The sequence below is a fragment of the Salvelinus fontinalis genome, chromosome 7, assembly GCF_029448725.1.
Source record: "Salvelinus fontinalis isolate EN_2023a chromosome 7, ASM2944872v1, whole genome shotgun sequence".
In the NCBI taxonomy this organism is placed as follows: Eukaryota; Metazoa; Chordata; class Actinopteri; order Salmoniformes; family Salmonidae; genus Salvelinus; species Salvelinus fontinalis.
Window position 1 is genome coordinate 60,435,700 of NC_074671.1, and position 23,789 is coordinate 60,459,488.

General features: G+C 42.0%; 1 protein-coding gene across 1 annotated transcript in view; it reads left to right on the top strand.

Moving 5' to 3' along the window:
• Nucleotides 1–22,873, top strand: part of LOC129860103 (adhesion G-protein coupled receptor G7-like) — a 26,988-nt gene extending 4,115 nt beyond the window's left edge. The window contains exons 3-17 of the mRNA XM_055930424.1: nucleotides 12,493–12,788; nucleotides 13,622–13,726; nucleotides 13,825–13,934; nucleotides 14,428–14,571; nucleotides 14,691–14,776; nucleotides 14,941–15,074; nucleotides 15,525–15,638; nucleotides 16,424–16,593; nucleotides 18,491–18,643; nucleotides 20,242–20,354; nucleotides 20,536–20,867; nucleotides 21,129–21,210; nucleotides 21,691–21,849; nucleotides 22,138–22,297; nucleotides 22,531–22,873. Coding sequence (XP_055786399.1) covers nucleotides 12,493–12,788; nucleotides 13,622–13,726; nucleotides 13,825–13,934; nucleotides 14,428–14,571; nucleotides 14,691–14,776; nucleotides 14,941–15,074; nucleotides 15,525–15,638; nucleotides 16,424–16,593; nucleotides 18,491–18,643; nucleotides 20,242–20,354; nucleotides 20,536–20,867; nucleotides 21,129–21,210; nucleotides 21,691–21,849; nucleotides 22,138–22,297; nucleotides 22,531–22,734 — 2,362 coding nt within the window. The 3' untranslated portion in view covers nucleotides 22,735–22,873. The remainder of the gene's footprint in view (nucleotides 1–12,492; nucleotides 12,789–13,621; nucleotides 13,727–13,824; nucleotides 13,935–14,427; nucleotides 14,572–14,690; nucleotides 14,777–14,940; nucleotides 15,075–15,524; nucleotides 15,639–16,423; nucleotides 16,594–18,490; nucleotides 18,644–20,241; nucleotides 20,355–20,535; nucleotides 20,868–21,128; nucleotides 21,211–21,690; nucleotides 21,850–22,137; nucleotides 22,298–22,530) is intronic.
• Nucleotides 22,874–23,789: the final 916 nt, after the last annotated feature.

The following is a 23,789-nucleotide window of genomic DNA, read 5'->3' on the forward strand; positions in this document are numbered from 1 at the left end:
GCGTTCTAATCACACCGGTTTGATCGAATGCTACAGGGACCATTGTAGAATGATCACACAGGTGTGTTGGTACATGTTACATTTACATTTTACATTTAAGTCATTTAGCAGATGCTCTTATCCAGAGCGACTTACAAATTGTCATTAATTTGTGGAATATCTTTCCTTCTTAATGCATTTGAGCCAATCAATTGTATTGTGACAAGGTAGGGGTGGTTTACAGAATATAGCTCTACGTGGTAAAAGACCAAGTTCATATTATGGCAAGACCAGCTCAAATAAGCAAAGAGAAACGACAGTCCATCATTACTTTAAGACATGAAGGTCAGTCAATCTGGAAAATTTTAAGAACTTTGAAAGTTACTTCAAGTGCAGTCGCAAAAACCATCAAGCGCTATGATGAAACTGACTTTCATGAGGACCGCCACAGGAAAGGAAGACCCAGAATTGCTGCTGCAGAGGATAAATTCGTTAGAGTTACCAGCCTCAAATTGCAGCCCAAATAAATGCTTCACAGAGTTCAAGTAACAGACACATCTCAACATCAACTGTTCAGAGGAAACTGCATGAATCAGGCCTTCATGGTCGAATTGCTGCAAAGAAACCACTACCAAAGGACACCAATAAGAAGAGAGACTTGATTGGGCCAAGAAACACAAGCAATGGACATTAGAAAGGTGGAAATGTGATATTTTTGGTTCCAACCGCCATGTCTTTGTGAGACGCAGAGTAGGTGAATGGATGATCTCCGCATGTGTAGTTCCCACCGTGAAGAATGGAGGTGGAGGTGTGATGGTGTTTGGGTGCATTGCTGGTGACATTATCTGAGAATTCAAGGGACACTTAGCCAGCATTGCTACCACAGCATTCTGCAGCGATACGCCATCCCATCTGTTTGCGCTTAGTGGGACTATCATTTGTTTTTCAACAGGACAATGACACAACACAACTCCAGGCTGTGTAAGGGCTATTTGACCAAGGAGAGTGATGGAGTGCTGCATCAGATGACCTGGCCTCCACAATCACTCGACCTCAAACCAGTAGAGATGGTTTGGGATGATTTGGACCGCAGAGTGAAGGAAAAGCAGCCAACAAGTGCTGAGCGTGTCTGAACTATCATTAAATGTGAAGACTTGTTTATATCGAATCAGTTATCTAGGTTTAATTAGTACGTGATTAAACTAATCATGTAAACATGAATTAACTAGGAAGTCAGGGCACCACAGAAAATGTTGATTTACAGAGTTATAATTTTCTGAAAATAACTTCAGATATTTTAATATCTGATCAATTACAGTCTTCTATTAAAGAATTATTATTACCTCATCAGTTCTCATTACTGAACGTCGCAACCCCTTGGATATCTGCACGAACCCTAGCCTGAATCATGACTCAGCGATATACAAATTGGCTTAATTATTTATTTACTAACTAACTAAATAATCACAGAATTACATAACAAACAACCAGTAGATATTTGGGTTACTACATGATACAAAGAAAATGTCCCTAGTGGACGAAGCCAATATGACGGCTTAGAAGACAAAGAAAAGGGGTGGGGACTGAGAGAGCAGGAAAGACAAAATGAATTCACTACACACAGTTGATAATTATATTAATTGAAATGCTAATCCTTTGCACATGAACGGCCGCTCATTCGAATAATTGCAATGTATATATTTACGCCCGTACGTCGTTGTCTTCTCTGTTGGAATCGCCTGTCCGTCTGCTGGAGAGTCAGTTCATCAGAGTCTGGTTAAGTTCCCCAGAAGTCACAATGTCCTTCGTGGTTGTAGCTTTCTCCGTGGATCTGGATTAGAGGTCGACCGATTATGATTTTTCAATGCCGATACCGATACCGATTATTGGAGGGCAAGAAAAGCCGATACCGATGTATTTTTTTTTTTAAATGTTTATATATATATATATATATATATATATATATATATATATATATATATAAAACACACACACACATTTTTGTAATAATGACAATTGCAACAATACTGAATGAACAATGAACACTTTAATTTTAACTTAATATAATACATAAATACACACACACACACACACACAGCTCTGAAGTGACAATGATACTGAAGAGTCTGCTTAGGAGACAAATACTCTCAACTGTTTGAATAAAAATAGAGTTTAAGTTACCTGTGATGAATGTTGAAAACAAAAACTTTAATTTCTATATGCAGGAAATCCTATTTTAATAATGGGCATGGTAAGAATTGACAACCAAAGTGCGAGTCATAATTCCCATGACACCTTCTAGCAAAATCTGAAAAGCTGTTCCTTCATTTATTCCATAGGATATTTTTACATTCACTTAAAATAAGGTCTGTGTTTCGTGTAGGCTTACATCACCGTAGATATCCAAAGGACAAGGTAACTCTGATCAATATTGGCTAAATATAAGCGAAGATACATTTTTTTGTAGAGTGTTTATGAAAATATGTTGACAAACGTTACCTTATCCTAGTGAGATTTACACGGGTATCAAAACGTCGAGGCGGTTTAAGCCTGCACGAAACACAGACCTTATTTGAAGTAGATCAAGACATTCTCTATGGAAGACATGAACAGTAAAATAACGAAGGAACCCCTTTCAAATTCAGCCGCAAGTTATTACAGGAATTATAACGCGTCGACTATTTCTCTCTAAACCATATACCTTTGACTAATCCGGAAACTATCACCTCGAAAACAAAACGTTTATTCCGTTCCGTATTTTATCTAATGGGAGGCATCCATGAGTCTAAATATTCCTGTTACATTGCACAACCTTCAATGTTGTCATAATTACGTAAAATTCTGGTAAATTAGTTCGCAAAAATTCTGGTAAATTAGTTCGCAAAATTAGTTCGCAAATTAGGCCCAAACTGTTGCATATAACCTGACTCTGCGTGCAATGAACGCAAGAGAAATGACACAATTTCACCTGGTTAATATTGCCTGCTAACCTGGATTTCTTATAGCTAAATATGCAGATTTAAAAATATATACTTGTGTATTGATTTTAAGAAAGGCATTGATGTTAATGGTTAAGTACACATTGGAGCAATGACAGTCATTGATTGATTGTTTTTTATAAGATAAGTTTAATGCTAGCTAGCAACTTACCTTAGCTTACTGCATTCGCTAACAGGCAGGCTCCTCGTGGAGTGCAATGTAATCAGGTGTTAGAGCATTGGACTAGTTAACTGTAAGGTTGCAAGATTGGGTCCCCCGAGCTGACAAGGTTAAAAATCTGTCGTTCTGCCTCGTTATTGAAAATAAGAATGTGTTCTTAACTGACTTGCCTAGTTAAATAAAGATTAAATAAAGGTGTAAAAAAAAAATCGGCAAATCGGCACCCAAAAATACCGATTTACGATTGTTATGAACACTTGAAATCGGCCCCGATTAATCGGTCGACCTCTACTCTGGATAGTGTCTGTTGTAATGGATACGTTAGGCTTGTTCTTAGAATAGATGTTTCGGTTGTTGTCGGTATTCTTGTACTAGGCTTACGTAATTTCTAACTGCAGACTAGTAATTATCGTCTAAGATCAGCTCTTATTCTATAGTGATCGATAGTCTCAGAGTTGAACCATTTCCAGCCGTGTAGCCAAACCTACAGCTGTATGGTCCCATGGCCTATAGAATTGGAGCAATTCCAATGTGGGGACTCTGTCCTGGAAGGGGCGGTTTTATGACGCCTACGTAATGTCTGGGCTCACGTGGGTGTGGTCACTGACTAGTTAAAATGTTATAACTAAACACGTATCTCATTAAGAAGGCCAACATGAAATGATATCTTCTCACAAATAGTTTCATATTCAATAATATATTTTACAGAAAGTTCAGGTAGAAAACGAATAATGGAGAAATGTACACTTCCAAAGTTACTGTTATTCTGTGCTACTGTCCTTCTTGATGTCACAAAATAAAACAACTTCGACAGGATTGTTTTTTAAATACACACGGACCATTCCCACATTCTCAAAAATATAAATATTGTTTTATCCTCCAAATTTGGGAGAAGCTCTTTGTTCCATAGGTTTATTTCCCCTCTCTTTCTGCATGACCAGGGGGAGAGCGTCTGCCAGGAATTTATGACCTGTCGTAAAGTCATAAAACTTGTGGTGAGAGTGAGAGAGGGGGGAAGCCACGATATACACCCCAAAGGGCCACTTTGTGACAGGGAACTCCTTCAAGACTGTTGGAAAAGCATTCCAGGTGAAGCTGGTTGAGAGAAGGCCAAAAGTGTGCAAAGCTGTCATCAAGGAAAAGGGTGGCTACCTTGAAGAATCTAAAATCTAAAATATATTTTGATTTGTTTCACACTTTTTTTGGTTACTACATGATTCAATATGTGTTATTTCATAATTTTGATGTCTTCACTATTATTCTACAATGTAGAAAATAGTCAAAATAAAGAAAAACCCATGAATGAGTAGGTGTGTCCAAACTTTTCAATGATACTGTATATACTATATTTCAAATCATGAGTTACGTTACAATACTTAACGAGTACTGTATATACAGTTGAAATCAGAAGTTTACATACACTTAGGTTGGAGTCATAAAAACTAGTTTTTCAACCACTCCACAAATTTCTTGTTAACAAACTATACTTTTGGCAAGTCTGTTAGGACATCTAATTTGTGCTTGACACAAGTAATTTTTCCAACAATTGTTTACAGACATATTATTTCACTCATAATTCATTGTATCACAATTCCAGTGGGTCAGAAGTTTACATACACTAAGTTGACTGTGCCTTTAAACAGTTTGGAAAATTCCAGACAATGATGTCATGGCTTTAGAAGTTTCTGATAGGCTAAATTACATAATTTTTGTCAATTGGAGGTGTACCTGTGGATGCATTTCAAGGCCTACCTTCAAACTCAGTGCCTCTTTGCTTGACATCATGGGAAAATCTAAAGAAATCAGCCAAGACCTCAGAAAAAATGTAGACCTCCACAAGTCTGGTTCATCCTTGGGAGCAATTTCCAAACGCCTGAAGGTACCACATTCATCTGTACAAACAATAGTACGCAAGTATAAACACCATGGCCCCACACAGCCGTCATACGCCTCAGGAAGGAGACGCGTTCTGTCTCCTGGAGATGAACGTACTTTGGTGCGAAAGGTGCAAATCAATCCCAGAACAGCAGCAAAGGACCTTGTAAAGATGCTGAAGGAAACAGGTAGAAAAGTATCTATATCCACAGTGAAACAAGTCCTATATCGACATAACCTGAAAGGTCGCTCAGCAAAGAAGAAGCCACTGCTCCAAAACTGCCATAAAAAAGCCAGACCACGGTTTGCAACTGCACATGGGGACAAAGATCGTACTTTTTGGAGAAATGTCCTCTGGTCTGATGAAACAAAAATAGAACTGTTTGGTCATAATGACCATCGTAATGTTTGGAGGATAAAGGGGGAGGCTTGCAAGCTGAAGAACACCATTCCAACCGTGAAGCATGGGGGTGGCAGCATCATGTTGTGGGGCTGCTTTGCTGCAGGAGTGACTGGTGCAATTCCCAAAATGGATGGCATCATGAGGCAGGAAAATTATGTGGATATATTGAAGCAACATCTCAAGACAGTCAGGAAGTTAAAGCTTGGTCGCAAATAGGTCTTCCAAATGAACCCCAAGCATACTTCCAAATTTGTGGCAAAATGGCTTAAAACCTCTTAGCGCTAGGGGTCAGAATTTTCTTTTTTCTTAAAATAACGTTCCCAAGGTAAACAGACATTTTCTCTGGCCCAGATCGTAGAATATGCATATAATTTACAGATTAGGATAGAAAATACTCCAAAGTTTCCAAAACTGTCAAAATATTGTCTGTGAGTATAACAAAACGTATTCTGCAGACGAAAACCTGAGAAAATCGAACCTGGAGGTGATATATATATTTTTTAAATCTGTGTTTCCTGGACCGTCTTTCTTCCATTTAAAGGGGTATCAACCAGATTCCTTTTCCAACGGCTTTCTCAGGCTGTGACCAGGCTTTAGACATAGCTTCAGGCTTTTATTTTGAAAAATTAGTGAGATATTTCAAAAGTAGTCAGGTGTCCTCTGAATAGTTCCTGCGCGCGAGAGAGGAGCTCTCCATTTTCTTTTTCCTCTCTTATTGAATAGGTTATGGTCCGGTTGAAATATTATCGATTATGTTTGTTAAAAACAACCTGAGGATTGATTATAAAAAACATTTGAGATGTTTCTACGACCATTACGGATACTTTTTGGAATTTGTCGAACGGAACAAGGCTTTGGTTTTCTGAACATAACGTGCAACCCAAATGGCGTTTTTGTGTGATAAAAGTTATATTTATGGAACAAAAATAATATTTGTTGTGTAACTGGGAGTCTCGTGAGTGCAAACATCCGAAGATTATCTAAGGTAAGCGATTAATTTTATTGCTTTTCTGACTTTCGTGACCATGCTAATTTGGGGCTAGCTGTTGTAGCATTGATTGCTACACTCACAAAAGCTTGGATTTCGCTGTAAAGCATATTTTCAAAATCTGACACGATAGGTGGATTAACAACAAGCTAAGCTCTGTTTTGGTATATTTCACTTGTGATTGCATGATTATAAATATTTTTAGTAATATTTTGCGCCCTGCAATTCAGCGGTTGTTTAGGAAAATGATTCCGTAAAAGGGATCCGTAGCGCAGAGAAGTTAATGACATGGCAGAATAGAATAGCATTGGATATGTTACTAGCCGAGAAGGGTAGGATATGTGTGATATTCGGAGCAGCCTGCTGTACTTACATTCCAAATAACACAGTTCCAGACGGATCAGTGACCAAGGCCCTGGTCAGTTTGACCACATTAGCTCATGAGTTAGCAGAGAACTCTGGGGTGGATACTTCCCTGACAGGGTGGTTCGATAGCATGTTTGGGAAATGGAAAAATATTGTAAGTACTGTATTGTGGGCTGCTTTCACCTGTATGAGTTTGTTGGTGTTGTGTGGATGCTGGTTGGTCCCATGTGTGAGAGGTTTAAACACCAGAACTCTAGAGAGATCAATGACGCAACAGATGGTGAGATATGGACCGATTCCGAGCTCTGACCAGTGGGATGACGAATACAGGCCTCCAGGCCTAGGAGATGGCTCCGTTTCTTTTAACCACGAGGAGCCAATGTGAGATGAGACTATCTTCAATGTTTAGACAGACTGTTCCTTTAATGAAGATTGTAATAAAAATCCTAAAAAGAAGAGTTATAATGGGATATAGGCCTGGAGCAGTCGATGATGAGTATCTGATGTAAATACATGTCACGTTCTGACCATAGTTCTTTTGTATTTTTTTTGTTTTAGTGTTGGTCAGGACGTGAGCTGAGTGGGCATTCTATGTTGTGTGTCTAGTTATCCCGTTTCTATGTTTGGCCTGATATGGTTCTCAATCAGAGGCAGGTGTTAGTCATTTTCTCTGATTGGGAACCATATTTAGGTAGCCTTTTGTGTTGGGTTTTGTGGGTGGTTGTCTTCTGTCTTTGTGTCTATGCACCAGATAGGACCGTTTCGGTTTTTCACATTTGTTGTTTTTGTATTTTGTGGTGTTCACGTTTATTGTCGTTATTAAATCATGATGAACACTAACCACACTGCGCTTTGGTCCTCTCCTTCGTCCACAGAAGAAAGCCGTTACAATACATGTATTGGTTTTGTTTGATTTTGTGTAACATTTTTGATTCCATATGGCGGTGGATGTATCAGTGTGTATTATTTAGTCATTAAGGGGGGGTTGATAATGGAATTTATAGGTTTAAAGTAATGATTAAAATATTCCACCCTGAATCCATATAATTGTATTAAATTTATTAGAATCATAAATTTATAATCTGATGTGTGTAGTTTTAGTCAGAATTAGAACAAGGACCTTTTGTTCCTTTTTAGTACGTAAGCAGGGTGCAAGTGTGAAACGAATGATAAGAGGAGCTATCGGCAGACAAGCTGGACTACTGTGTTCCTTACAGAACATTCTGTCTCCACCCGTGGAGGGGAGAAACTGTTAGGCTTGCAGAAAATTATGAAACATGAAACAATTTCCTGAAATTGTACACTTTACTATTGGATGGAGAGAAATGTTCGCAGTTTTTTAAATGATATCTGAGTGAGAGTGTCGACCATGATTACTACAAGTTTAGATCGCTGGCTAGACTATCTTACCAGTCTAAACAAATGTTAGCTGACATGTGCTAATTGAGTGACTGTCAGTGACTGACATAACAAGAGAGAAACTGCTGATGCACAACCAAACATTGAAATTGCATGTAACGATACTCTAAATCCTCCTCCTCCTCAGACGAGGAGAGGAGAGAGGGATCTGAAGACCAATATGCAGCGAGGTATGATGACATGATTTATTGATTTAAACAAGACACGACATAGACAGAAAACGAACTATACTTGAATAACTACAAAACAACAAACGACGTAGACGCACCTGAACATAAGAACTTACATATAACGAAGAACGCATGAAAACAGGAACAGACTACATAAACCGAACAAACAAAACCGAAACAGTCCCATGTGGCGTAACATCACACAGACACAGGAGACAACCACCCACAAACAAACAGTGTGAAAACACCTACCTTAATATGGCTCTCAATCAGAGGAAATGAAAACCACCTGCCTCTAATTGAGAGCCATATCAGGTCACCCTTAAACCAACATAGAAACAGAAAACATAGACTGCCCACCCAAACTCACGTCCTGACCAGCTAACACATACACAAACTAACAGAAAACAGGTCAGGAACGTGACATAACCCCCCCCTCAAGGTGCGTACTCCGAACGCACCACCAAAAGTCTAGGGGAGGGTCTGGGTGGGCATCTGACCACGGTGGTGGCTCCGGCTCCGGACGCTGTCCCAATCCCACCATAATAAATCCCCGCTTCTGTGTCTTCCTCAAGGTGGCGACCCTCGCCACCGACCTTGGACTGGGAACCCTAGACATGGGTCCCGCTGGATTTAGGGGCCGCCCCGGACTGAGGGACGGCAGCTCCGGACTGAGGGACAACACCGGGACAAGGGGCAACACCGGGACAAGGGGCAGGTCCCGGCTGATAAACTCTGGCAGATCCTGGCTGGCTGGCTCTGGCGGATCCTGGCTGGACGGCTCTGAAGGCTGGTCCTGGCTGGACGGCTCTGAAGGCTGATCCGGTCTGACGGAAGGCTCTGGCTGATCCGGTCTGGCGGAAGGCTCTGGCTGATCCGGTCTGGCGGAAGGCTCTGGCTGATCCGGTCTGGCGGAAGGCTCTGGCTGATCCGGTCTGGCGGAAGGCTCTGGCTGATCCGGTCTGGCGGAAGGCTCTGACTGATCCGGTCTGGCGGAAGGCTCTGGCTGATCCGGTCTGGCGGAAGGCTCTGGCTGATCCGGTCTGGCGGAAGGCTCTGGCGGCTCCGGTCTGGCGGAAGGCTCTGGCGGCTCCTGTCTGGCTGACGGCTCTGTAGGCTCTTGGCAGACGGGCGGCTCTGTAGGCTCTTGGCAGACGGGCGGCTCTGTAGGCTCTTGGCAGACGGGCGGCTTTGCAGGCTCATGGCAGACGGGCGGCTTTGCAGGCTCATGGCAGACGGGCAGTTCAGGCGCCGCTGGGCAGACGGGCAGTTCAGGCGCCGCTGGGCAGACGGGCAGTTCAGGCGCCGCTGGGCAGACGGGCAGTTCAGGCGCCGCTGGGCAGACGGGCAGTTCAGGCGCCGCTGGGCAGACGGGCACACCTGTAGGGAGGAGACGGAGAGACAGCCTGGTGCGTGGGGCTGCCACAGGACCCACCAGACTGGAGAGACCTACAGGAGGCTTGATGTTAAAAGGCACCTGAAGGACCGGCCTGTGGGGGAGCACTGGAGCTCTGGTGCGCAGCCTTGGCACCACTCCCCCAGGCTGGCATACTACTTCAGCCCGTACCCTCCAGAGTGCAGGCACAGGTTGAACCGGGCTGTGGATGAGCACTGGAGATCTAGTGCCTACTACGCGCACTTCTCCCTTAGGCTCCACTCCCACATTTGCCCGGTACGAGCGGAGCGTAGGCATAGGACGCACTGCACCCTCCCAGCGCCCCGGAGACACAGCACGCAGAGCCGGCGCAGGATACCCTGGACCGAAACTGCGTACCGGAGACCAGACGCGCTGAGCAGGCACAATACGCCCCGGCTGGATGCCCACACTCACTTGACACTTTCGGGGGGCTGCCCTATAGCGCACCAGGCTATGGGCACGCACTGGCGACACCGTGCGCTTAACCGCATAACACGGTGCCTGACCAGTGACGCGTTGCTTATAATAAGCACGAGGAGTGCGCTCAGGTCTGCTACCTGGCTTAGCCACACTCCTCTCTAGCCCCCCCCCAAAAAATTTCTGGGGTTGCCTCTCGTACCTGTCCCGCTGCCGTGCTGCCTCCTCATATCGCCGCCGCTCAGCTTTCGCTTCCTCCAGCTCAGCTTTGGGGCGGCGATACTCCCCAGCCTGTGCCCAGGGTCCTTCTCCGTTCAACTCTTCCTCCCAAGTCCACAAGTCCTGGGATTTCTGCGGTTGCTGTCGCTGCCCTTTTCCCCGCTGCTTGGTTCTGGTAATTTGGTGGGTGGTTCTGTAACGATACTCTAAATCCTCCTCCTCCTCAGACGAGGAGAGGAGAGAGGGATCTGAAGACCAATATGCAGCGAGGTATGATGACATGATTTATTGATTTAAACAAGACACGACATAGACAGAAAACGAACTATACTTGAATAACTACAAAACAACAAACGACGTAGACGCACCTGAACATAAGAACTTACGTATAACGAAGAACGCATGAAAACAGGAACAGACTACATAAACCGAACAAACAAAACCGAAACAGTCCCATGTGGCGTAACATCACACAGACACAGGAGACAACCACCCACAAACAAACAGTGTGAAAACACCTACCTTAATATGGCTCTCAATCAGAGGAAATGAAAACCACCTGCCTCTAATTGAGAGCCATATCAGGTCACCCTTAAACCAACATAGAAACAGAAAACATAGACTGCCCACCCAAACTCACGTCCTGACCAGCTAACACATACACAAACTAACAGAAAACAGGTCAGGAACGTGACATTGCACCTTGTGTTTTCTACTATTCTAACTATCAACAGTAAGTTGAGAACCCGACTGAGTTCAGCAGTTGCCCATCTCTGCGTTGGACAATGCCTCTGCGAATCCAATGTTTTTAGATTTGTGGGTGAAGTTGTGAACGAGTGTACACTTCCGGACGATGGAGATATTATTGGGACGTACCCATGACTAGGTTAGGGCATGATGTGCCTTAATGAGAGGAGCCATCCAGAACTGAGGGGCAGGACTGAGTTTGGGAAACCCTGTTCTAGAGAAGTCTACCCTCTAGTGTCCTCATATTCTAATCCAGACCTCCAAGACACTTCCATTACTTTGTTTTATTCTTCAACTCTAATCAGGAGATCTAATTACACCTGATCTAGTGGAAAGTTGTTCTGTTTACCAAAACATGTACTTTACCTCCCAGCTGCAACTAAGAATGTTTTGCATAGAGAAAGGTAATGCTATTGGTTGACTGGTCCTCACAGTATTCATCCATGTGGATCCTATTTATTCATCCTGTCATGTCTGATCTCTTTTCAAAGAATTTGTGTCATTGTCTTTACTGATCCTGTTGACAACGTGGGTTGTGTTGAAACCAATACTTTGGTTCCAGTACTTTCCCCTTAATTTCAACACTAAATCTGGTACTGGTACCTGTACGTCACTGCAGACTCTGTAATAGGTGGAGCGCAGCATAAAACCAACAGATGTCCATAATAATGTGCAGTCTGCTGACACTGGATGACTGGAAACAGCAGAGATGAAGGAGCTATGGATTATGGCTGTCTTTGCTACAGGTAAGACTTGCTCTATATTCTATTAATTCAGGGTGATTTAAGATGTTCAGATGTATGATGCTGTTAAGTTTGTTGTATGATTGAGAATTGCGTAAGAAAATTGCTGTCACTCTCCAGATGTTCAAAAATGTATGATTAATTTAACTTGTCAATGGATTATTACCACTATATGACCTTACTGTTTTTACAGTGTGGTTAATGAATGTTAAAGTTTGTTGTATAGTCAATGATTAATTGATGTTTTGTCTGTTTGCTGTGAGGGATACAATAGCATCAATAAAGACATTGTTTCAGACTTTATTTTTATCCAAACACTAATCTGGATGTATCGCTAAACTGTTGTTTACAGATTGTGGGTAGACTACTATCAGATCTCAGATGCAGTTGATAACAGGGTAGACTTTGCTATCAACTGTCTACCGCTTATTGGCAGTGAGAATGACTTCTTTCTCTCAAAAAGTACAGTAGGAAACATTTCTACACTGATGCAGACTATGAAACTGGAACAGCATGGATCATCTGCTATGATTATAGGAACTGACACTATGTATTCTTGTTTATGTGTTTTTTCTGAGTTAATTCTCTTTTTTTAAAGTCTCTTTTCCACAGGGGGATCTCACCATATCATCTGTCATTCCAACCACCATTGACATAAAAAAACCAACAACTGATGACCCTATAACCCTAAATACTACTGGTCTTCCAACTACTGGTTACCCTACCTCTATCCCTGTCACCAGTACCAGTCTGCCCACCACCTCTACCACCTCTACCAACTCCTCTACCACCACAACCCCTCCTCTGGTCTGTATAAATGGTGGTGAGCTGCTGAGTGGAATCTGTATCTGTCCTGATGAGTGGACCGGAGAGACCTGTTCAGAGGGTACATCCACACACTTACCCACTCCTCCACAATACTACACTACTATACCTAACCCTGGATCTACCATTCAGACTCCTGCATAATATTACACTACTATACCTAACCTTGGATCTACCATTCAGACTCCTCCACAATACTACACTACTATACCTAACCCTGGATCTACCATTCAGACTCCTCCACAATACTACACTAATATACCTAACCCTGGATCTACCATTCAGACTCCTCCACAATACTACACTACTATACCTAACCCTGGATCTACCATTCAGACTCCTCCACAATACTACACTACTATACCTAACCCTGGATCTACCATTCAGACTCCTCCACAATACTACACTACTATACCTAACCCTGGATCTACCATTCAGACTCCTGCACAATACTACACTACTATACCTAACCCTGGATCTACCATTCAGACTCCTGCACAATACTACACTACTATACCTAACCCTGGATCTACCATTCAGACTCCTGCACAATACTACACTACTATACCTAACCCTGGATCTACCATTCAGACTACTGCACAATACTACACTACTATACCTAACCCTGGATCTACCATTCAGACTCCTCCACAATACTACACTACTATACCTAACCCTGGATCTACCATTCAGACTACTGCACAATACTACACTACTATACCTAACCCTGGATCTACCATTCAGACTACTGCACAATACTACACTACTATACCTAACCTTGGATTTACCATTCACAGTCCACAACACTACTCCTTGGATCTCACATTCAGAATGTGCATTTCATGTTTGCAGTCACACATTTGGTCCATGTTGAAATGCATTTTACTTCAATAGGGAATTTCTGCCATTCCACCATCAAGGATGGATTCTCCTTCACAACAACAGTAGTTGGCTGGTCTGCTTATTCAGAAGAGTTGTGTGATGAGAATACAACCGGTGGTATGTTACTTTTATTCACCTGAAATGAAAAAAATGTTACAGTCCTAATTAATGTTCTATTAAGTAACACAAAATCTTTACTATCTTGGTTCCTCCAGCTGGTTTACCAGTAGCCTTAGCAGATTGTTCAGATGACACTGGATCTCCACAGTTTGGTAATACTTACATTCTGCAGTGTGAATTTACCCTCAGTGACATTCTAGGAAATGTAAGTCAATAGGCATATTTTTTATTATCTTGATTTATGACCAGTCTCAATTTAGCATTCATCTTTCTTTGAGTCAGTTACAGTCATCATTATGAGGAGTGGATCTTACAGTTTGAAGATCAGTAACAACTGGCTCTTACCTTCAGATCATCTATTCTGTTCCTTTATTCTGCTTAACAGTTGATGAGGAACATTCTAATTTTATTTCTTGTGTTTTACATTACATTTCTTTTAGTCATTTAGCAGAGGCTCTTATCCAGAGTGACTTACAGTAGTGAGTGCGTACATTTTCATACTGGTCCCCTGTGGGAATTGAACCCACAACCCTGGTATTTCTATTGCCATGCTCTACCAACTGAGCCACATAGTTAGTACCAGTAATGTAATATCCAATGTACTCACAGTTCAGCATGTTGCTGCCACTTGCACAATGTTCTGTTGAAAAACAATAGTAAAATATAATGAATAAAAATCATTCTCTGTCTCTATTCAGATCTCCAGTAGTTCAGGTGATTTACTAGAGTTAGCCTTCAGTACTCAGATCCTGACCTCCCGACCAGAGCAGCTGTCAGCTGACAACATCACCACAGCAGCTCAGATAGCTAACACGCTGCTTCTGTCTGCAAATATCACAAAGGTATAAGATGTTTTGAAATCAAGTCGTGAACTATGACATGTTCTGGAGAGAAACGTGAGGTTGTTACTGCAGTGATTTGAACACTTGAGGGTCATCCCCTGGTTTTGATCATGTTGCAGGACATCGCAGAGGCAGCTGTAACTACCATCAGTCAGCTGTTGAATTCCAGTGAGGAGAGTTCACAGGAGAGAGACGCTGTCCAAAAGTACTGGAGTGTGTGTGTGTGTGTGTGTTTGTCTGTGTGTGTGTGTGTGTGTGTGTGTGTGCATGGGTGGTGGTGTGTGTTTCTGCGTATACTTGAGTTTATGTGTGTACGTGTGCCTCTGCATGGTGCATGCAAGCTAATGTTTTTCTGTGTTTCTCCCCCAGCCTCACAGAGACCCTGGAGAATTTTTCCCTGGACCAGCACAATAATGTGTCCTTGGTGGTTCAGCCCAACCTGGCAGTCCAGTCTGTCCAAGTACCAAGTGACTCAGTAGGGATCCAGTTTACTGCTCTGACTGGTGAGTGAGACTGCTAGTGAACCTACATACTGGCATTTAAAGTGATATTATATCTGTTTATATCTGTATTATATCTGTTTATATCTGTATATCTATATAGTTTATATCTGTGTTGACAGTCTAGTTCTATCTCCTAATTTTTCTAATGTTTCTCCTCTGCTGTCAATACGGTTTGGAATGGATTTGATTTGTTGTATTACAGACTAGAACAGATAAAGTCGAGGCTGATGAGGGGAGGACGACTCATGGTAATGGCTGGAGCGTAATCAGCGGAATGGTATCAAACACATCAAACACGCGGTTTCCAGGTGTTTTATGCCATTCCATTCGCTCTGTTCCAACCATTATTATGAGTCGTCCTCCCCAAATAAGGGTCTACCAGCCTCCTGTGGTAAAGAAGTAACACTGTTCTGCTTTAACTGTATAAATCAAATGAATCTCGGTCTCCAGGAAGATCTGGTAATTTTGTGGCCAACAGAATTCATCTCAACACCAATACCTCTGAACTGATAACTAGCAAAGGAGGTTCTACCGACGTCCAGATTTTTATCAAATTCCCACCAGGTGAGCCAATGTTGGTATACAAACAGTGTAGAAGCTCAAGATTCAATTTCCTTATACGCTTTCACCGAGAGCGCTTAACTGCTCTTTGTGGTCGCCAAAATCAGGTCAGCAATGCCAAATATTTAGATTGTCCAATAAGGATCAGACAGAGAAATATGCTGAGAAGGATTATTACCACAGCAAGCAAGGTACTTGGAGTCAAACAGACAGGCCTGGATGAGATCTTTAAGGTCAGGGCCCTCCGTAAGGCTCACAAAATCATTTTAGACCCAAGCCACCCCCTGTACCTGGCATTTGAACTACTCCCCTCTGGGCGCAGGTATAGGGCACCCCTCAGCAGGAAAAACAGAACGAGACAATCATTTGTGCCAGGTGTGATATCCCTCCTAAATAGCTTGGACGAATGTTCCCATCGACTCCGTAAGGCCAGCAGGCTAGTCTTTTCTTTTTTTTAAATGTTTTATTTCTTCTTATTATTATTTTTATTGGTACGTAACTGGTCTGAAAGTTGTTTTGTCAATTTTGTTTTGTATTTAAACGCCACTTTAAATGTGTACATGACACTGCAACAAAATGTCCCAATGGGGACAATAAAGTCAGTAAGATGAGTCATATGACATGTGGATAGGTAAACTATTGAGAAATAATTAGGCTTCCATGATAGTTCTACAAGGCAAGGTCAAGCTACTCATGTATATGAAGTCCTGATATGAACAACATTCTCTCTCTCTCTCCCCCCTCTCTTTCTCCCTCTACCCTCTCTCATTCAAATTCACTCCACTCAGTTTTGCATAGTAAAAACACAAACCACTCCATTGGTTTTGTACTATACCAAAACGACCGGTTCTTCAGGTCCAGTGCTTTCAGTGCTTCTTCAGGGACCAGCAGAACGGTCATCTCTGCTAACCTGGGACAGGTGTCTGGGTTACATGTTGAAATGCTCTTCAAGCCCACAGTAAGATTTCTCTTGGAATAAGTAAACGCTTCGTGGTCCAAATTTATCTGCGAAATATAATGGGAAGTTGTCCATTATCTTCAGTGCATTTGGAAAGTATTCAGACCCTTTCACTTTTCCACATTTTGTTACGTTACACACTTATTAAAAAATTTATTAAATTGCTATTTTAACTCATCAATCTACGTACCGTACACACAATACCCCATAATGACAAAGCAAAAACAGGTTCTTAGAAATGTTTGTAAATGTATTAAAAATTTAAATTAAAAACTGATATTACATTTACATAAGTATTCAGACCCTTTTCTCAGTACTTTGTTGAAGCACCTTTGGCAGCGATTACAGCCATTCTTCTCTGCAAATCCTCTCAAGCTCTGTTAGGTTGGATGGGGAGCATCGCTGCACAGGTATTTTCAGGTCTCTCCAAAGATGTTCGATCGGGTTTAAGTCTGGGCTCTGGCTGGGCCACTCAAGGACATGCAGAGACTCCTGCATTGTCTTGTCTATGTGCTTAGGGTCATTGTCCTGTTGGAATTTGAAGCTTTGCCCCCGTCTGAGGTCCTGAGTGCTCTGGAGCAGGTTTTCATCAAGGCTATCTTTGTTCTTTGCTCCGTTCAACTTTACCTCGATCCGGACTAGTCTCCCAGCCCCTACCACTGAAAACATCCTCACAGCATGATGCTGCCACCACCATGCTTCACCGTAGGCATGGTATCAGGTTTCCTTCAGACGTGACGCTTGTCATTCAGGCCAAAGAGTTCAATCTTGGTTTCATCAGACCAGAGAATCTTGTTTCTCATGGTCCGAGTCCTTTAGGTGCCTTTTGTCAAACTCCAAGCGGGCTGTCATGTGCCTTTTACTGAGGAGTGGCTTCCGTCTGGCCACTCTACCATAAATGCCTGATTGATGGAGTGCTGCAGAGATGGTTGTCCTTCTGGAAGGTTCTCTCATCTTCACAGAGGAACTCTGGCGCTCTGTCAGAGTGACCATCTGGTACTTGGTCACTTCCCTGACCAAGGCCCTTCTCCCCCGATTGCTCAGTTTGGCCAGGAGGCCAGCTCTAGGAAGATTCTTGGTGGTTCCGAACTTCTTCCATTTAAGAATGGAAGTGTTCTTGGGGACCTTCAATGCTGCAGAATTGTTTTGGTACCCTTCCCCAGATCTGTGCCTCAACACAATCCTGTCTCGGAGCTCTACGGACAACTCTACGGACAATCATGGCTTGGTTTTTGATCTGACATGCACTGTCAACTATGAGACCGCGTATAGACAGGTGTGTGCCTTTCCAAATCATGTTCAATCAATTGAATTTACCACACATGGACTCCAATCAAGTTGTAGAAACATCTCAAGGATTATCAATGGAAACAGGATGCACCTGAGCTCAATTTCGAGTCTCATAGCAAAGGGTCTGAATAGTTATGTAAATAAGGTATTTCAGTTTTACATTTTTATACATCTACAAACATTTCTTAAAACCTGTTTTTGCTTTGTCATTATGGGGTATTTTGTGTAGATTGCTGAGGATAATTTTTTTTTAAGTCAATTTTAGACTAAGGCTGAAACATAACAAAATGTTGAAAAAGTTAACTGTAAGTCATGTGTTAAACTCATTCCACAGAAGGCCAAGTGGCTGTGGATTTTTGTTCCTCCCTTGTACTTGATTGATAATTAAGATGACTAATGGCTTATCCGCCATTAAGAACACGGAAGCATATATTGCATTGTATATAATATGATCTATCATAATTGAAACCTCTTCTTTCCACATTTGCGTGATGACCTTTCATACTTCACAATTTACTTTATCATTTTTTTGGAATGAGGATCACTGTCAATGCATGTCTTTTGCTTAAGGATTTTCAGTGAGTTTGTTTCTGTTCTCAATTGTCAGGCTGTCCCTAACGCCTCCCTCTATGACTTTGCCTGCGTGTCATGGAACTACACGTTGAAAGACTGGAGCACCTTTGGCTGCTCCAAAGTCAACCACTCAGAAGACGGCCTGCGATGTTTCTGTAATCACACCACTAACTTCGCTGTGCTGATGGTGAGTACTGTAGCTAGCTGCCTTCATCTCCTTTTTACTGACCACACTGACCTATGGAGGGGTTTCTGGACTTTTTTGAAACATGACCCCATTTTGATATCTGAAAGTTCTTGTGACCCAACCATGTGAATTTATTTTTGTAATTAAGAGCCAATGTTTAATTTTTTATTTGGGTCTATGGTGCTATGGCAGTCAATTGCAAAACATTCTAACAGTATTTCTGATTGTTTTCTCAACTCACCATCACATACATTTAATGTGGGACTATGACAGTCAATGTAAATTGGTCTGACATAAAGTCTCTTATCTCACCACCACTAATGAGATGGTGAGATAAGAGACATGATGCATGTCGTGTCGGAGGTTTCTTAAAGTCAGGGGGTGTGGTTGCCAGTGTTCACCTCATCTCTGCTGTCACTTCCAACCTGGATCGATATTTGGTTTTAATGCAGACTAGTACACTAATTCCAGCCTCACACAGATATGAGCTGTCAAAGGGTACCATGAGTTTTAATACTCAGAGGGAGACGGCTGGGTATTTATTCCCTTTGGGTCAGGAACCAAAATGCATTATCTGCAACATTCGGTCATATGACAGCACAATCTGTTTTCGATTTCACTTACCGGCAAATCAACAGAGGCAGGATAACAGTCAAACAGATTTCTCTCCAGTAATAAATATTTTCTCTGAATCCACTGATTCGGTCACTCATCTGCAGAATGTTTTTGTATTTCTCCTGCATGCTTGTGTTCAGTTTCCCAAATATGTCATTTACATAGGCAAGGAGACACATTTTATTTTCATTACACAGAAAGTCAACAAAGTCATTTTTTTTGTCCACCATTCGATCTCATGGAATCTGTTTTTCGTCAATAAGCCATGCAGCTGATCCTCTGTGCAGTTTCATGCTTGAATCGTGAGACAGAACAATATGTCCTCGTGAATAACATCCTCGACATGTAGCGAACAAAAGTAAATGAATGGGCATCTCGGCCCTCACAACAAATGTCCATTTGGAAAGCTGAGGAGTTCTTGAATGGTTCAGTCAGTTTCCTATTGATTGCTAGCTATAGCATCAATTCTTAGTTTTACAGTGTTATCAAAGAAAGGTATTGATGTGAGTTTCTGTGCCTCCCCACACCTTGTTTTCACCATATCTATTGTTGCGGTAATATACCTGAAATAGTGTGTGGTTTCATACAGTAGTGGGCCTAGCCATTCACCATGGGAATAGGGTGACCACATGTCCCAGATTGTGCGGGACAGTCCTGCATTTTGGACCTTTGTCCCGCAACCAAACAATCACGTCCCACATTTTATCAACAAATTCAAACACCATCACCAATTTAGAAAAAATGTTGATTTGTCCAGTATTTCAGTCAGACATTCAAACCTGTCTCTTGCAGTCAGGTTGCGCTTATGAAAAAATATATTTGCAATCATAAGGATGTGGTAGCCTAAGTAAGCCATGGGGATGTTAAACACTTCTCCAATCGTTGTTGAGATCTCAGGATGAGACATAGGCCTACTGTCAACAAATATTTCTGACTGTGACAAACTTAGTGTTGAAATTAATTTTTTTATGTTCTTTCTGCAGTCGTTCAGGAAGGATTTTAAATACGCTGAAGAGCTAGACTGGATCACCATATTGGGATGCTCCATGTCCATCATAGGGTTGAGTTTAACAATAACATTCCAGATCGCAACCAGGTAAGATCTTACTGGGTTCCAGAACCAATTTAGAACGACCAATAGTGTAAAGAAGCACTTTGTCTGATCCAACAGGACTTGATAGATGAAACCATTATGAAACCCACTATTAATTAACCAACACATCCATAACTACATATATAACTTCCCTAACATAGTCTTGTCTATCACCTGTCCCCAGGAAATCACGCAAAACCAACCCAACAGTCCTCTTAGTGAGCGCATGCATGTGTCTCCTGATCTTCACCCTCCTCTTCATGTTGGGAGTGGACAACCCTCATAAACAGCTGGGCAAACCTGAAATACAGGTGGACAACATTCTCCCCCCGTCCGACACACACACAGAGCGGGACAGAGGGCCCTGTACTGCAGTGGCAGTCCTGCTGCAGTACTTCCTGTTGGGGACGTTCACCTGGAACACGCTGTACGCCACACATGTCTTCCTGATGATCAGAAACAGCCTGGCCACCAGCCCGCCACACTTCACAGCCTATACTGTGGCCATCGGATGGGGTAGGACAGCATGGAGAAAAATAAATGATTTTGTTGTTGTTGTTGTTGTTTCAGAAGCTTTGGCTGGCATTAGCCCTTCGCTCCTTGAACCAAAACTAATGCTAGGGGATATTTTCAGGCTCTAATAAGCCTGAAATAGAACTTAAAAGCAACTTTTATAGTGATGTTATGTCTTTAGAGGATGTATGTGTAGTGTATATACTCTGTATATTTCTGCATGCAAATCTACCAGGAAATAACAACATCATTCTCTGTCTTTAGGACTGCCTTCGGTTGTGGTGGCCCTCACCTTAGGAATTAGTTACAGAGTGGATAATCCACTGGGTTACAGGCAGGAGGAATTGTGAGTCAATACTACTACTGTGCTACTACTGTGTACTGTATTGTACTGTACTATACTATGCTGTACTTGAAAGAGAGCGACCCGGCTCAACGTATTTATTGGTTTGTGAACCACTGCATGGGCAGTGTGTGGGGTACATGGGGACAGTCTGATTGGCTGAAGCCACGAGCTGGAGGTGATGAATATCTTTCACATGAACTGTACTGAATTGTACTGTACTACCGATATCAATGTGGGGCAATTGCTGTAGAAAATGTTATAACTAATACTGTAAAAGATGTTCCCTATCGTATTGCATGCTTTTAAAGATGGTAAAGAGCATTTACAAAAGTTGTAAAAAGAACGATCCATTGTGTTGGTTAAGGTTTCTTGTTTACTTATGCCACCCACCACGTTTACTTTATACCACGTTATTCAAATCACTGCCTGTTTTGTCTGTCACATTGTCCCAATCTCAAACTCATTCATTTGACCTCTCAGTTGCTGGCTTGCTGCCCTCGATCCAAAGGGGAACTTTGACTTCAAGCTGCCAATGTTTTGGGGGTTCCTGATCCCTGTGGCGTTCATGCTTATCTTCAACACAGTGGTGTTGGTATATTTTGCAGTTACAACAGGCAAGACCAACCCACATTTAACCAGGTAACATTAATGAGGTTATTTTGGAGGCACAAAGTAGAAACTTGTAGTCATTAAGATGTCTTGATTTAAATGCCTACTAATGCTTGTTCATTTTTTATTGTCTTCAATGAAAAGCTTGTTATAAATACAATGTATAATTTGTTTTATTATTCAGTCATTTGTAAGCAAATCATACAATTTGAATGAGCACCATGCTCCAACCCACTGTCAATGAAGCATACTGTTCTTCTACCACAGCATTACAGCAGTCTGTTACCGCAATCTAAGTATGTTGGTTATGTTTCCCAGTACAAGACACACATCGATGAAGAAGAAGTTCCTCAGTAGCTTTTCTCTGGCTGTGGTACTCGGTCTCTCCTGGATCCTGGGCTATCTGTTGCTCATTCCACAGAACCAGACCATGTACACCATACTCAACATCTCCTTCTGTGTACTCACCACCACTCAGGTAGTAAATATATGCACTCACTACTGTAAGTCACGCTGGATAAGAGCGTCTGGTAAATGACTAAAATGGAATCTATAAATACTAGTGTACTAATGTACCACAGAAACCATACATGATTGAAAATTAGACACCTAGTAAACATAAATTAATTGAGCTGCTCTTTATGGGATACCTTTGTTTGTCCTTGTGTGTTCCTGAAAATACTTGATAACGTTTTTGTTTTCGCTCCACAGGGCTTGCAGATTTTCATTCTGTTCACAGCAAGAACATCAATTGTCAAGAAAAAGATGTCAAGTGCTTTGAAATCTGTCTCTAGTGTTGGGATCCTGCTTCCCACTAGGGCATTCAGTCTATGGCGAGGCGAGCGCAGTGATCACGTAGAATCATCCACACAGCAGGACACTGTGTCATTTCCACCTTGTTCCACAGACATCTAACTGATGGGCTGCAAGTTCAAACCTGTTGTAAAATGTCTCATATACCTTCATTATTGTCATATAATATACAGTATAATACACAACATTTTGTATCCATGTATTGTTACTATGAATTCCCTCAGAAGTTGTTGTCCAAGGATTTTTTTTGGCTATGCACATTTTTGTAAATACTGTATACTATATGTTTTTTAAATTATTTTTGATGTAACTGTTTTGAATAAAACGGATTATTCCCTTTGAAACTGTTCAGTATTTTTTTTGTGAGAAAAAACACTATCTCAGAAAATAGCTTTAAACAGTGCAGCTTAGGGGTGTCAAATTACATAATTTCCCCTGCGGGCCACGTTCGGTCTTTACCGCACTTAAAATGTATTAACCTTTTACTGCAGTGGGAAAAATCAGGGTCAAATCAGAGGGATTCTTGGTAACAATCTACTTTGAACCAAAAGTATACACCACACACACATGGTCATGGATTTATTTTAAAAGACAGAATACCAGATAAAGATTCCATTTTGAGTTTTCATCCTAATTTGAGACTTTATATACTTCACAGAAGACTGAAATTTAACAAAACTGTTTGACATAGAAAGACCAGATTTTTCATCCATAAACAAAACAAAACAAAACAAAACACCCATGAGGCCAAAGAGGGCACTTTTGGTCATTGACTGCAGGAAAGGGCCTGTACAGCACAGGCAGAAAGCTGCAGCTGCCAATTATATATGTGGTAGTACAAGCCAACAAAAGCACGTCAGGCTATGATGCTATGGGACAGCAAGGATGAGAGGGTTCGCCAGGAAGAGACCGAGGAGGTATGAAAGGCTGAGGAAGAAAGCAGGCATGTCAGAGGGGGGTCTGAAAGGAGAACGAAGAAAACAAAACATTCTGCAGCATTGACGGTCCCCAAGAACACAGTGGCTTCCATCATTCTTAAATGAAAGAAGTTGGGAACCACCAAGACTCTTCCTAGAGCTGGCCGCCCAGCCAAACTGAGCAATCGGGGGAGAAGGGCATTGGTCAGGGAGGTGACCAAGAACCTGATGGTCACTCTG